Source organism: Nerophis ophidion, linkage group LG04 (assembly GCF_033978795.1).
Source record: "Nerophis ophidion isolate RoL-2023_Sa linkage group LG04, RoL_Noph_v1.0, whole genome shotgun sequence".
NCBI classification, from domain to species: Eukaryota; Metazoa; Chordata; class Actinopteri; order Syngnathiformes; family Syngnathidae; genus Nerophis; species Nerophis ophidion.
Window position 1 is genome coordinate 26817101 of NC_084614.1, and position 12725 is coordinate 26829825.

Below are 12725 nucleotides of genomic sequence, written 5' to 3' on the forward strand. Positions count from 1 at the left end.
ATATCCATATGAATATATATTCATTGATAGCCCACCATAGAACAAAATGTGATATAATACTGTAATACTGTTTAAGGGCACTTTAATAGTGGACAAAAAACACCCCTCAGAACAGTGCTTCTCAATTATTTTCTGTTGCACCCCCTGGGAAGATGAAACTATTTCACGACCCCCACATTCTCTGTGACTATAAATAGTATTATTTGTCTATGAAATTGTTAAAACTATACATCTGCATAGCATTGTGAGCTTATTAAAGGCCTACTGAAACCCACTACTACCCACCACGCAGTCTGATAGTTTATATATCAATGATGAAATATTAACATTGCAACACATGCTAATACGGCCTTTTTAGTTTACTAAATTGCAATTTTAAATTTCCCGGGACTTTTCTCTTGAAAACGTCGCGTAATGATGACGTTTTCGCGTGACGTCACGGGCTGTTATGAATATGAGCGCTGTACACACACACACAGCTAAAAGTCGTCTGCTTTAACGGCATAATTACACAGTATTTTGGAGATCTGTGTTGCTGAATCTTTTGCAATTTGTTCAATTAATATTGGACAAGTCAAAGTAGAACAATGGAGTTGGGAAGTTTTAGCCTTTAGCCACACAAACACACGGTGATTCCTTGTTTAAAATTCTTGGAGTTGAAACTTTACCATGGATCACAGCGGACATGGATCCAGACCACTTGTCAACCAACAGGTTTCGGTGAGAAAATTGTGGTTAAAAAGTCACCACTTACCGGATATCAGCTGAGCTTGCGCCTCCTGTACAGCTGCTGTCGACTTCCCCGAGACACTGCGCGTCAACACCCGGCCGGCCGTGGACGTACACTTCCGACAATCAGGTCCTGTTAAACTCACTAAAACACTAGCAAAACAATAGAAAGATAAGGGCTTTCCCAGAATTATCCTAGTAAATGTCTCTAAAAACATATGAATCTGTCTCAATGCAACGCGATTGCAACGTTTTGTTTTTTTATTGTTTTTTTTAATTTATGTAGTCCGTTGCTATCAATATCCTCAAACACAAATCTTTCATCCTTGCTCAAATTAATGGAGAAATTGTCGTTTTCTCGGTCTGAATAGCTGTTTTTGTTAGAGGCTCCCATTAAAATCAATGTAAATCTATGAGGAGCCATCAACATGTGACGTCATCTTCTGCGACTTCCGGTAGAGGCAGGGCTTTTCTCCAGATGCGGACTTTATCGTGGATGTTCTCTACTTAATCCTTTCAGCAAAAATATGGCAATATCGCAAAATGATCAAGTATGCCACATAGAATGGACCTGCTATACCCGTTTAAATAAGAAAATCTAATTTCAGTAGGCCTTTAACATTAAATAAAAAAACAACACATCAGCCTTTCCTCGTCTCCCAGTGAATGCCTCAACATATTCTAATATGGAAAAAAAAAAGTATGTTACCCGAGGTCACATGCGCCCCACCTGGCATCGTACTGCGCTCACCCCCAGGGGGCCCACCCCACTAGTCGCCAAGGACTGCCTTAGAAGCACATTTCAGGTCCTCATACGGTAAACAGTGTGCAATCATAGCAGCCACAGCAACACACACAAACCCACGCACACACACACACACACACACACACACACACACACACACACACATGCGCAGGCACACTGCAGTGACTGAGGCTGGCAACACAAGTTTGATATCCTACTCCTCCTTCTCTTGCCTCTCTCTCTAACTATCTCGCTCTCTTTTTCAGTGGTCCATTTGCACGCCCCTCGTCCACAGAGAAGGAGCTGCGTGTCTCTCTCTTCCCTCCTCTAGCGGCATCTCCATCTATTGCTAATAAAACGCTCTCTTTTGCGTTTACTATTCTTGTAGGGTGCACGTTCACATTCAGTGTGTGTGTGTGTGGGTGTGTGTACCACAGAAGCCCCCTTTGTTCCCCCCACGCATCTTGTGGATTTCTTTCCCGACCATTCCGCGTACATGCAGCACTGTGCTCCACCTCACCAGGAGTTCCTTTCACTTCTCGGAGAAAATGTGTCCGGCCGTGGTGACAACACTTTTGTTGTGTTGGTGCAGAGTCTCCATGGCCGGCTTTCCAAACCAAATCAACATCGGTGAGTTGACTGAAATATGCTTCCTTTGTGCTCACGGCTGAAACAAGACACGCTCCAACCAATTCTATGGATTAGCTTTGAATAATTCATCACCAAGTTCACTCAAAAGTGAGACGTCTTTCTTGGTTGATCACTAGAAAATCACCTTTCTCCTGGAAATATGTATGAGAACGCTGAGAGATGATGTCATGCATCTATAATACAAAAGAAAGAAATGAATGGAGGATCTAATGAGGCTTAGACACAACAACATATAGACATCCTGGATTGGAGCACAAATCACATAGAACTACATCGTTTCTGTCACTACATAAAATGCCTGCGCTACTGTCTAAGACAGGGATATTCAACTAAACTGTTTTAGGGGCCACATTTACAGAACACTAAGGACCAGGGGACCGGACTTCTTCCTTTACTATTAGTTTTATTTGGTATACTCCGGAGAATCGGCATCCTCTCCAGTGGACATTTGATTCTGGGCCATTTATTTTGTCAAAGTTACAGTTAAAATTAAAGTAAAAGTTAAAGTACCAATGATTGTCACACACACACTAGGTGTGGTGAAATTTGTCCTCTGCATTTGACCCATCCCCTTGATCACTCCCTAGGAAGTGAGGGGAGCAGTGCGCGGCAGCGGTGCCACGCCCGGGAATCATTTATGGTGATTTAACCCCCAATTCCAACCCTTAATGCTGAGTGCCGACACTCTAACCCAGTGGTTCTTAACCTTGTTGGAGGTACCGAACCCCACCAGTATCATATGCGCATTCACCGAACCCTTCTTTAGTGAAAAATAAAATGTTTTTTTTTTTTCAAATTCAAGCCAAAGTTATATTTTCGGTAACACTTTAGTATGGGGAACATATTCTAAGTAACAAAGACTTAAGTTGAAGTTTTTTGGACACTAGGGGAACATATTCCAAGTAACAAAGACTTAATTTAGAGTTATTTGGTTTGGGTTAGAGGGTTAGGGTTATAATAAGTCCATGCCGAGTAAGGCATTAATAAGTACTTAATAATGACTAATTAAGAGCCAATATGTTACTAATTGGCATGTTAATAAGCAACTAATTAATGGTGAATGTTCCCCATACTAAAGTGTTACCATGTTTTTTTACTGGTGCACAAAATGAACCGTGCATTAACATCACCTTGTTCAAAGAACAAAACCCAGCACAGTGCATGAACTCAAAACAAATTACACACCTGCAAATCAGTGTGACTTCTGCTGTTGCCGTATCCGTAATACACCGATAGGGAGAAGTTTTTATTTACACGAGGAGTCGGGTGTGTCTTGACCTCCGCCGAACCCCTGATCCCGACTCACCGAACCCCGAGGGTTTGATCGAGCCCAGGTTAAGAACCACTGCTCACCGACTCACCGAACCCCTAGGGTTCGATCGAACCCAGGTTCAGAACCACTGCTCTAACCACTAGGCCACTGAGTAGTTGGCCTAGTGCAGGAGTGCTCTGTTGTTTTTAACGACCATGTGCAAAAAAGCCAGTCAAAGATCATCGCATGGACAGCACTCTGGTGTTTTTAAGAATCTGCTGCCAAAAAAAAGTGAGTCCTTCACAGGTTGTTTGAACTGAAATCGCGGGCCACCAGTTGAATAACCCCAATGATTAAAAGGAGAGAAGCTAAAATATAGCCTTGAGGAACATAGTATAACTAAATATGTTGAACAAATGACTATAGACTGCATCTGATGCAGGGCTCGAATTTAATTACGGCAACCGCAGCGAGTGCTGCGACCGCCCTTGTCACTTGCCGTAATGCCCTAAAAAATTGACCAGCATCAACGGCAAGAAAATGCCTTGACCTCCCTTGACTTTTTAATTATTAATGGATAGGGGGGTAACGGTACACAAAAACTTCGGTTCGGTACGTACCTTGGTTTAAAGGTCACGGTTCGGTTCATTTTCGGTACAGTAAGAAAACAACAAAATATAAATTTTTTGGTTATTTATTTACCAAATTTGTAAACATTGGCTTTATCCTTCTCCTCTCTGAGCTGCTACCTTACCGTGGTAAAGGAGTTTGCGTGTCCCAATGATCCTAGGAGCTATGTTGTCTGGGGGCTTTCATGCCCCCTGGTAGGGTCTCCCAAGCGAAACAGGTCCTAGGTGAGTGATCAGACAAAGAGCAGCTCAAAGACTTCTATGGAATTACAACAAAATGAACTCAGATCTCCCTTGCCCGGACGGGGGTCACCGGGGCCCCACTCTGGAGCCAGGCCCGGAGTTGGGGCACGATGGCGAGCGCCTGGTGGCCGGGCCTGTTCCCATGGGGCCCAGCCGGGCACAGCCCGAAGAGGCAACGTGGGTCATCCCTCAAATGGGCTCACCACTCATAGGAGGAGCCAGAGAGGTCGGGTGCATTGTGAGCTGGGCGACAGCCGAAGGCAGGGCACTTGGCGGTCCGATCCTCGGCTACATAAGCTAGCTCTTGGGACGTGGAATGTCACCTCACTGGGGGGGAAAGAGCCTGAGCTAGTGCGCGAGGTAGAGAAGTTTCGGCTGGATATAGTCGGACTCACCTCGACGCACAGCAAGGGCTCTGGAACCAGTTCTCTCGAGAGGGACTGGACTCTCTTCCACTCTGGCGTTGCCGGCAGTGAGAGGCGACGGGCTGGGGTGGAAATTCTGGTTGACCCCCGGCTCAAAGCCTGCACGTTGGAGTTCAACCCAGTGGACGAGAGGATAGCTTCCCTCCGCCTTCGGGTGGGGGGACGGGTCCTGACTGTTGTTTGTGCTTACGCACCAAACAGCAGTTCAGAGTACCCAACCTTTTTGGGTACTCTCGAGGGAGTACTGGAAAGTGCTCCCCTGGGCGATTCCCTTGTCCTACTGGGGGACTTCAACGCTCATGTTGGCAACGACAGTGAAACCTGGAGTGGCGTGATTGGGAAGAATGGTCGCCCGGATCTAAACCCGAGTGGTGTTTTGTTATTGGACTTTTGTGCTCGTCACGGATTGTCCATAACGAACACCTTGTTCAAACATAAGGGTGTCCATATGTGCACTTGGCACCAGGACACCCTAGGCCGCAGTTCCATGATCGACTTTGTAGTTGTGTCATCGGATTTGCGGCCTCATGTTTTGGACACTCGGGTGAAGAGAGGGGCGCAGCTTTCTACCGATCACCACTTGGTGGTGAGTTGGCTGCGATGGTGGGGGAGGATGCCGGACGGACCTGGCAGGCCCAAGCGCATTGTGAGGGTCTGCTGGGAACGTCTGGCAGAGTCTCCTGTCAGAGAGAGTTTCAATTCACACCTCCGGGAGACCTTTGAACATGTCACGAGGGAGGTGCGGGACATTGAGTCCGACTGGACCATGTTCCGAACCTCTATTGTCGAGGCAGCTGATTGGAGCTGTGGCCGCAAGGTTGTTGGTGCCTGTCGTGGCGGTAATCCCAGAACCCGTTGGTGGACACCAGCAGTGAGGGATGCCGTCAAGCTGAAGAAGGAGTCCTATTGGGTTCTTTTGGCTCATAGGACTCCGGAGGCAGTGGACGGGTACCGACGGGCCAAGCGGTGTGCAGCTTTAGCGGTCGCGGAGGCAAAAACTCGGACATGGGAAGAGTTCGGGGAAGCCATGGAAAACGACTTCCGGACGGCTTCGAAGCGATTCTGGACCACCATACGCCGCCTCAGGAAGGGGAAGCAGTGCACTATCAACTATGGTGCAGATGGTGTTCTGCTGACTTCGACTGCGGATGTTGTGGATCGGTGGAAGGAATACTTCGAAGACCTCCTCAATCCCACCAACACGTCTTCCTTTGAGGAAGCGGTGCCTGGGGAATCTGTGGTGGACTCTCCTATTTCTGGGGATGAGGTTGCTGAGGTAGTCAAAAAGCTCCTCGGCGGCAAGGCCCCGGGGGTAGATGAGAATCCGCCCGGAGTTCCTTAAGGCTCTGGATGCTGTGGGGCTGTCTTGGTTGACAAGACTCTGCAGCATCGCGTGGACATCGGGGGCGGTACCTCTGGATTGGCAGACCGGGGTGGTGGTCCCTCTCTTTAAGAAGGGGGACCGGAGGGTGTGTTCCAACTATCGTGGGATCACACTCCTCAGCCTTCCCGGTAAGGTTTATTCAGCTGTACTGGAGAGGAGGCTACGCCGGATAGTTGAACCTCGGATCCAGGAGGAACAGTGTGGTTTTCGTCCTGGTCATGGAACTGTGGACCAGCTCTTTACTCTCGGCAGGGTTCTTGAGGGTGCATGGGAGTTTGCCCAACCAGTCTACATGTGCTTTGTGGACTTGGAGAAGGCATTCGACCGTGTCCCTCGGGAAGTCCTGTGGGGAGTGCTCAGAGAGTATGGGGTACCGGACTGTCTTATTGTGGCGGTCCACTCCCTGTATGATCAGTGTCAGAGCTTGGTCCGCATTGCTGGCAGTAAGTCAGACACGTTTCCAGTGAGGGTTGGACTCCGCCAAGGCTGTCCTTTGTCACCGATTCTGTTCATAACTTTTATGGACAGAATCTCTAGGTGCAGTCAAGGCGTTGAGGGGTTCCGGTTTGGTGGCCGCGGGATTAGGTCTCTGCTTTTTGCAGATGATGTGGTCTTGATGGCTTCATCTGGCCGGGATCTTCAGCTCTCACTGGATCGGTTCGCAGCCGAGTGTGAAGCGACCGGAATGAGAATCAGCACCTCCAAGTCCGAGTCCATGGTTCTCGCCCGGAAAAGGGTGGAGTGCCATCTCCGGGTTGGGGAGGAGACCCTGGCCCAAGTGGAGGAGTTCAAGTACCTAGGAGTCTTGTTCACGAGTGAGGGAAGAGTGGATCGTGAGATCGACAGGCGGATCGGTGCGGCGTCTTCAGTAATGCGAACGTTGTATCGATCCGTTGTGGGGAAGAAGGAGCTAAGCCGGAAGGCAAAGCTCTCAATTTACCGGTCGATCTACGTTCCCATCATCACCTATGGTCATGAGCTTTGGGTCATGACCGAAAGGATAAGATCACGGGTACAAGCGGCCGAAATGAGTTTCCTCCGCCGGGTGGCGGGGCTCTCCCTAAGAGATAGGGTGAGAAGCTCTGCCATCCGGGAGGAACTCAAAGTAAAGCCGCTGCTTCTCCACATCGAGAGGAGCCAGATGAGGTGGCTCGGGCATCTGGTCAGGATGCCACCCGAACGCCTCCCTAGGGAGGTGTTTAGGGCACGTCCAGTCGGCAGGAGGCCATGGGGAAGACCCAGGACACGTTGGGAAGACTATGTCTCCCGGCTGGCCTGGGAACGCCTCGGGATCCCCCGGGAAGAGCTAGACGAAGTGGCTGGGGAGAGGGAAGTCTGGGCTTCCCTGCTTGGGCTGCTGCCCCCGCGACCCGACCTCGGATAAGCGGAAGATGATGGATGGATGGATGGGGCTTTATCCTTTTAACATTGGGAACACTATAATAATTCTACCCATGTTAATCCACATTAAACTGCCTCAAGTTGTTGCTTTGATTAAATAAAATGACAAAACCTTTCTTCTACATATAAAAAGTGCAACATTAAACAGTTTCAAGTCAACTCATCATGCTTAATTTATTACAGCATTTGGGAAGCCTGTATTTGACTTTTATTACACACAGACACACACACACACACACACACACACACACACACACACACACACACACACACACACACACACACACAGCAAAATGAGATAACGTAACGCTAAAAGCTAATTAGCTTTCACCTCAACCCAGAACTATGAGCGAGCTGAGCTGCAGTTTAAGTTTCTAGAAGGTCAACGGGCTCATAGTGATGTTTGTAATAGTTGTGACTGGGGAGTGTTTTTTCTCATTTGGGGAGTGTACGATGTCCTGCTAAACACGTCTGCTCATCTCGACGCCGGAGCACTGACTGCATGCGCTCTGAATACGCACTGCTGATTGGCTGTTACATCGCTCTGAATACGCACTGCTGATTGGCTTTGTATGTAACCAATCAGATGGTTGTGTGGGCGGGACAATGCTGGGTGCTCACTGCTCAGACAGAGGCAGAAAGCAGAGCAGCTTGTTAAGACTTTAGTTTACAAACTCGTTCGATACACCCTCGTACCGAACCGAAACCCCCGTACTGAAACAGTTCAATACAAATACACGTACCGTTACACCCCTATTAATGGGCAATTGTAACGTAATTGTTTCGTCTAATAAATTTATTAAAAAACACCCCAAGATTACTTTTTTTCTTACCTATTAACTGTTTAAGACATCGCATAATTAACGTTATCGGTATAAACAACATTGGCACAGCCATTTTGGACGTAAGGGGACACCATGCCCATTTTATGTTTATGAATATGAACTTATATATACCTTAGCTCAGGAATAAACACAGAGGCTATTTCATCCCTACAAGCCTGTTTAGCAGGTTTCTCTGCTCTTCAGGGGATTCATTGAAGTGTCTCACTTTCCTGCCCTAACGTATATTCCGCTCTATCCTGGTAGTGAGGACGGTATAGTGGATAAACCACAGAAACCTTGAATATATATATGTATATGTATATGTATGTATGTATGTATGTATGTATATGTGTATATATATATATATATATATACATATATGATACAAACCCCGTTTCCATATGAGTTGGGAAATTGTGTTAGATGTAAATATAAACGGAATACAATGATTTGCAAATCATTTTCAACCCATATTCAGTTGAATATGCTACAAAGACAACATATCTGATGTTCAAACTGATAAACATTTTTTTTTGCGAATAATCATTAACTTTAGAATTTGATGCCAGCAACACGTTACAAAGAAGTTGGGAAAGGTGGCAATAAATACTGATAAAGATGAGGAATGCTCATCAAACACTTATATGGAACATCCCACAGGTGTGCAGGCTAATTGGGAACAGTTGAGTGCCATGATTGGGTATAAAAGCAGTTTCCATGAAATGCTAAGCAATTCACAAACAAGGATGGGGTGAGGGTCAACACTTTGTAAGCAAATTGTCGAACGGTTTTAGAACAACATTTCTCAACAAGCTATTGCAAGGAATTTAGGGAATTTACCATCTATGGTCCATAAAATCATCAAAAAGTTCAGAGAATCTGGAAAAATCACTGCAAGTTGGCGATGATATTACCGACTTTTGATCCCTCAGGCGCTACTGCATAAAAAACTGACATCAGTGTGTAAAGGATATCACCACATGAGCTCAAGAACACTTCATAAAACCACTGTCAGTAACTACAGTTGGTTGCTACATCTGTAAGTGCAAGTTAAAACTCTACTATGCAAAGCCAAACCCATTTATCAACAATATCCTGAAACGCCGCTGGCGTGGCTGGGCCCGAGCTCACCTAAGATGGACTGATGCAAAGTGAAAAGGTGTTCTGTGGTCTGACGAGTCCACATTTCAAATTATATTTGGAAACAGAGGACTTAGTGTCCTCCAGAATAAAGAGGAAAATAACCATTCGGATTGTTATAGGCGCAAAGTTCAAAAGCCAGCGTCTGTGATGGTATGGGGGTGTATTAGTGCCAAAGGCATGGGTAACTTACACATCTGTAAAGGTACCATTAATACTTAAAGGTCCATACAGGTTTTGGAGCAACATACAGTATATTGTCATCCAAGCCACGTTATCATGGACGCCCCTGCTTACTTCAGCAAGACAAGTGTTCCAACAGCGGGGCTTCGTAAAAAAAGAGTGCGGGTACTTTCCTGGCCCGCCTGCAGTCCAGACCTGTCTCCCATTGAAAATGTGTGGCACATTATGAAGCGTAAAATACGACAGTGGAGACCCCGGACTGTTAAACAACTGAAGCTCTACATAAAACAAAAATGGGAAAGAATTCGACTTTCAAAACTTCAACAATTAGTTTACTCAGTTCCCAAACGTTTATTAAGTGTTGTTAAAAGAAGAGGTGATGTAACACAGTGGCGAACATGCCCTTCCCCAACTACTTTGGCACGTGTTGCAGCCATGAAATTCTAAGTTAATTATTATTTGCAAAAAAAAAAATAAGTTTATGAGTTTGAACATTATATCTTGTCTTTGTAGTGCATTCAACTGAATATGGGTTGAAAAGGATTTGCAAATCATTGTATTCCGTTTATATTTACGTTCAACACAATTTACCAATTCATATAGAAATGGGGTTTGTATATATATATATATATATATATATATATATATATATATATATATATATATATATATATATATATATATATAATATGTATGTATGTATGTATGTATATATATATGTATGTATGCATACATATATATGTATATACATATATATATATATATATATATATATATATATATATATATATATATATATATATATCATCATCAATCTTTATTGCAGACCTTAAGATCCATTAAACATATAAAAACACAATACAAAACATCCCATCCATCCATTTTCTACAGCTTATTCCCTTTTTTGGGGTCGCGGGGTGCGCTGGCGCCTATCTCAGCTACAATCGGGCGGAAGGCCATGTACACCCTGGACAAGTCGCCACCTCATCGCAGGGCCAACACAGATAGACAGACAACATTCACACTCACATTCATTCAAAACATTAAAAAACTGCGCCCAGCCAGGGAGCAACCTCCGGCACGACCACCACCACCGGTTATTCGGCATGCCAAGCCGCAGCCCCCAGCTAGGCCACATTCGCCAAAGTCAAGGCTAACAACCCTTCCTGACCCAAGGCTAGCAACCTTTCCTGACCCAAGGCTAGGAACCGAACTTACACCAATAGCTGCACCACGCCAAGTCCCAGTAGCTTCCCCACGCCGAGCCCCAGTGGCCAGTCCATGCCAAAACATAGTGGCCGCTCCACGCCAACCCCAGTGGCTGCTACATGCCAAGCGCCGCCTGCTGCACCACGCCAAGCATCAAGTGCTGGCTTACACCTAACTCGGCTTCCGTCTGCTCCAACGTCTCACTCTTCCTTCGTGCTTGCTTCTATAAGTAGTAGTTTATCCTCTGTATATATGCAGGTTAAAAGATATAAGGTTGTGAATCCTCATTTGTATAAAAATAGTCATCTTCGTTGTTTGTTACCAAGTCTGCCATTTTCAGCCATGTGCTGCTATGGAAACGGAAATAAATACGCCGAAAAATTAGTTCCGGCAATGATTAAAATGATCAAAATACAGTAAATATTGTACATATTACATATTTTTATGAACGTGTCTGTTACTACTTTATGAATAGACTTGCAGTGTGTATACAAAACGTTGCTAGATAGATAGTACTTTATTGATTCCTTCAAGAGAGTTATTTCAGGAAATTTGCTGGAGGGTTTTAAAGTTGTTTAAGAGGGATTTGAAAGCTACAACTGTGACTCCAGTGAGTCATCTCTTCCAAGCGTTGTTTTATCATCTTTATACCCCCCGCCCCATCAGCCCCAAACCCCCAAAATAGTGTGACATATGTGTTCATGTCTCTCATAACTCATAATGATTGTGAGCGATAGGCAAAATTCCCAAAAAAGTGCAGTTAACCTTGAACAAAAAGCGGTGGTAAAGCACATACAATGTGTTGGAACATAAAGCATGTTGAAGATGGACAACACTGTAAAACAGCGCAGGCAGCGGATAATAGGGTATTGGGTGGTGTTAACTTTCATAAGTATTAATTCATTAAAACACTCCAGTACCTTCTTGCAGTGGGTGTGGGTTTGATTCCCAGTCAGGGAACACCCAGCCATTGGATATGTCCAGTGCCAACCTTGGACAAATGGGAGTGTTGGGAAAGGAACGGCATATTGTGTCAAAAAAAAAAGCTGTGCAAAAATTGTGCGATTGACTCACTATAGTGAGCTCCAATTGGAAAAAGTGGAAGCAACCCAACTACTTTGCTTGGCTTTTTTTGTAGTTTAAATATAGTAATATGACTGTTGTGACTAATATTTCATTATGCACAGTAGTGTCTTAACACTACTGTCCATGTATGTTAAAATGTATTCTTGTCTTCAATCATGTAATCTCTTACTGAAAATAATAAATGATTGACAATAAAGTATAGACTGGACCCTCTTTTTCAACATCTACAATATATATAAAATATTTTTTAAGACAAAATATTTATTGTGGAGAGGCGGAGCCGACGGTCCGATGGAGCGGCAGGGAGCGGAGAGGCGGGGCGTGCCGGCAGCGACGCCGCAGACGAGATCAGGTGCATGGCTCGCACACCGGGAGACAATAACGTTTCTCCTCTGGCTGTATAAAAGGGCAGTATCGGAGGAAGGAAAAAAGGAGAGGAGGAGGAGAGCGGGGCAGCGACTGAAAAGCGACCAAGAGCAGACGAGGACGATGATGACGACGGTGGCTGAAAAGCAGACCGTGAGCGAGCAGTGGAGAGGAGGAGCTGCAAAGCGACCCGATCTGAAGACAAATGCTTATTTGAAAAAATAAACAAGAGTCAAACCTGCTCGAAAACCATGTCCTTCCTTGATGGTCCGTGGAACCCGCACGACGACAGCAAGCAACTGTCACAATATGTAATATACATTTAGTTTTTCTTTAAAAAAAATAAAGAAAGAAATCAGTGTAACAATAAAAAAAACAATCGAATCTATAAATAAAAATATATTTCGTAGTTGCTCAGCGATTTTTGGATGACTGCGTCATCATCTTAAAATTAGAAT

At 45.1% G+C, this 12725-nt stretch overlaps 1 protein-coding gene across 6 annotated transcripts in view; it reads left to right on the forward strand.

Annotated features, from left to right (window-relative positions):
• The first annotated feature begins 1650 nt into the window (after positions 1-1650).
• gria3a (glutamate receptor, ionotropic, AMPA 3a) overlaps positions 1651-12725 on the forward strand; it is a 233870-nt gene continuing 222795 nt past the window's right edge. For 3 of the 6 annotated variants that reach the window (XR_009806454.1, XM_061897724.1, XM_061897723.1), the window contains exon 1: positions 1656-2104. Coding sequence is in view for 5 of the 6 variants with exons in the window: in XM_061897724.1 (XP_061753708.1) it covers positions 2023-2104 (82 nt within the window). In the remaining variant the exon portion in view is untranslated. Of the gene's footprint in view, positions 2105-12725 lie in introns of all 6 variants that reach the window. The other 3 variants (XM_061897721.1, XM_061897720.1, XM_061897722.1) reach the window with 2 other exon arrangements.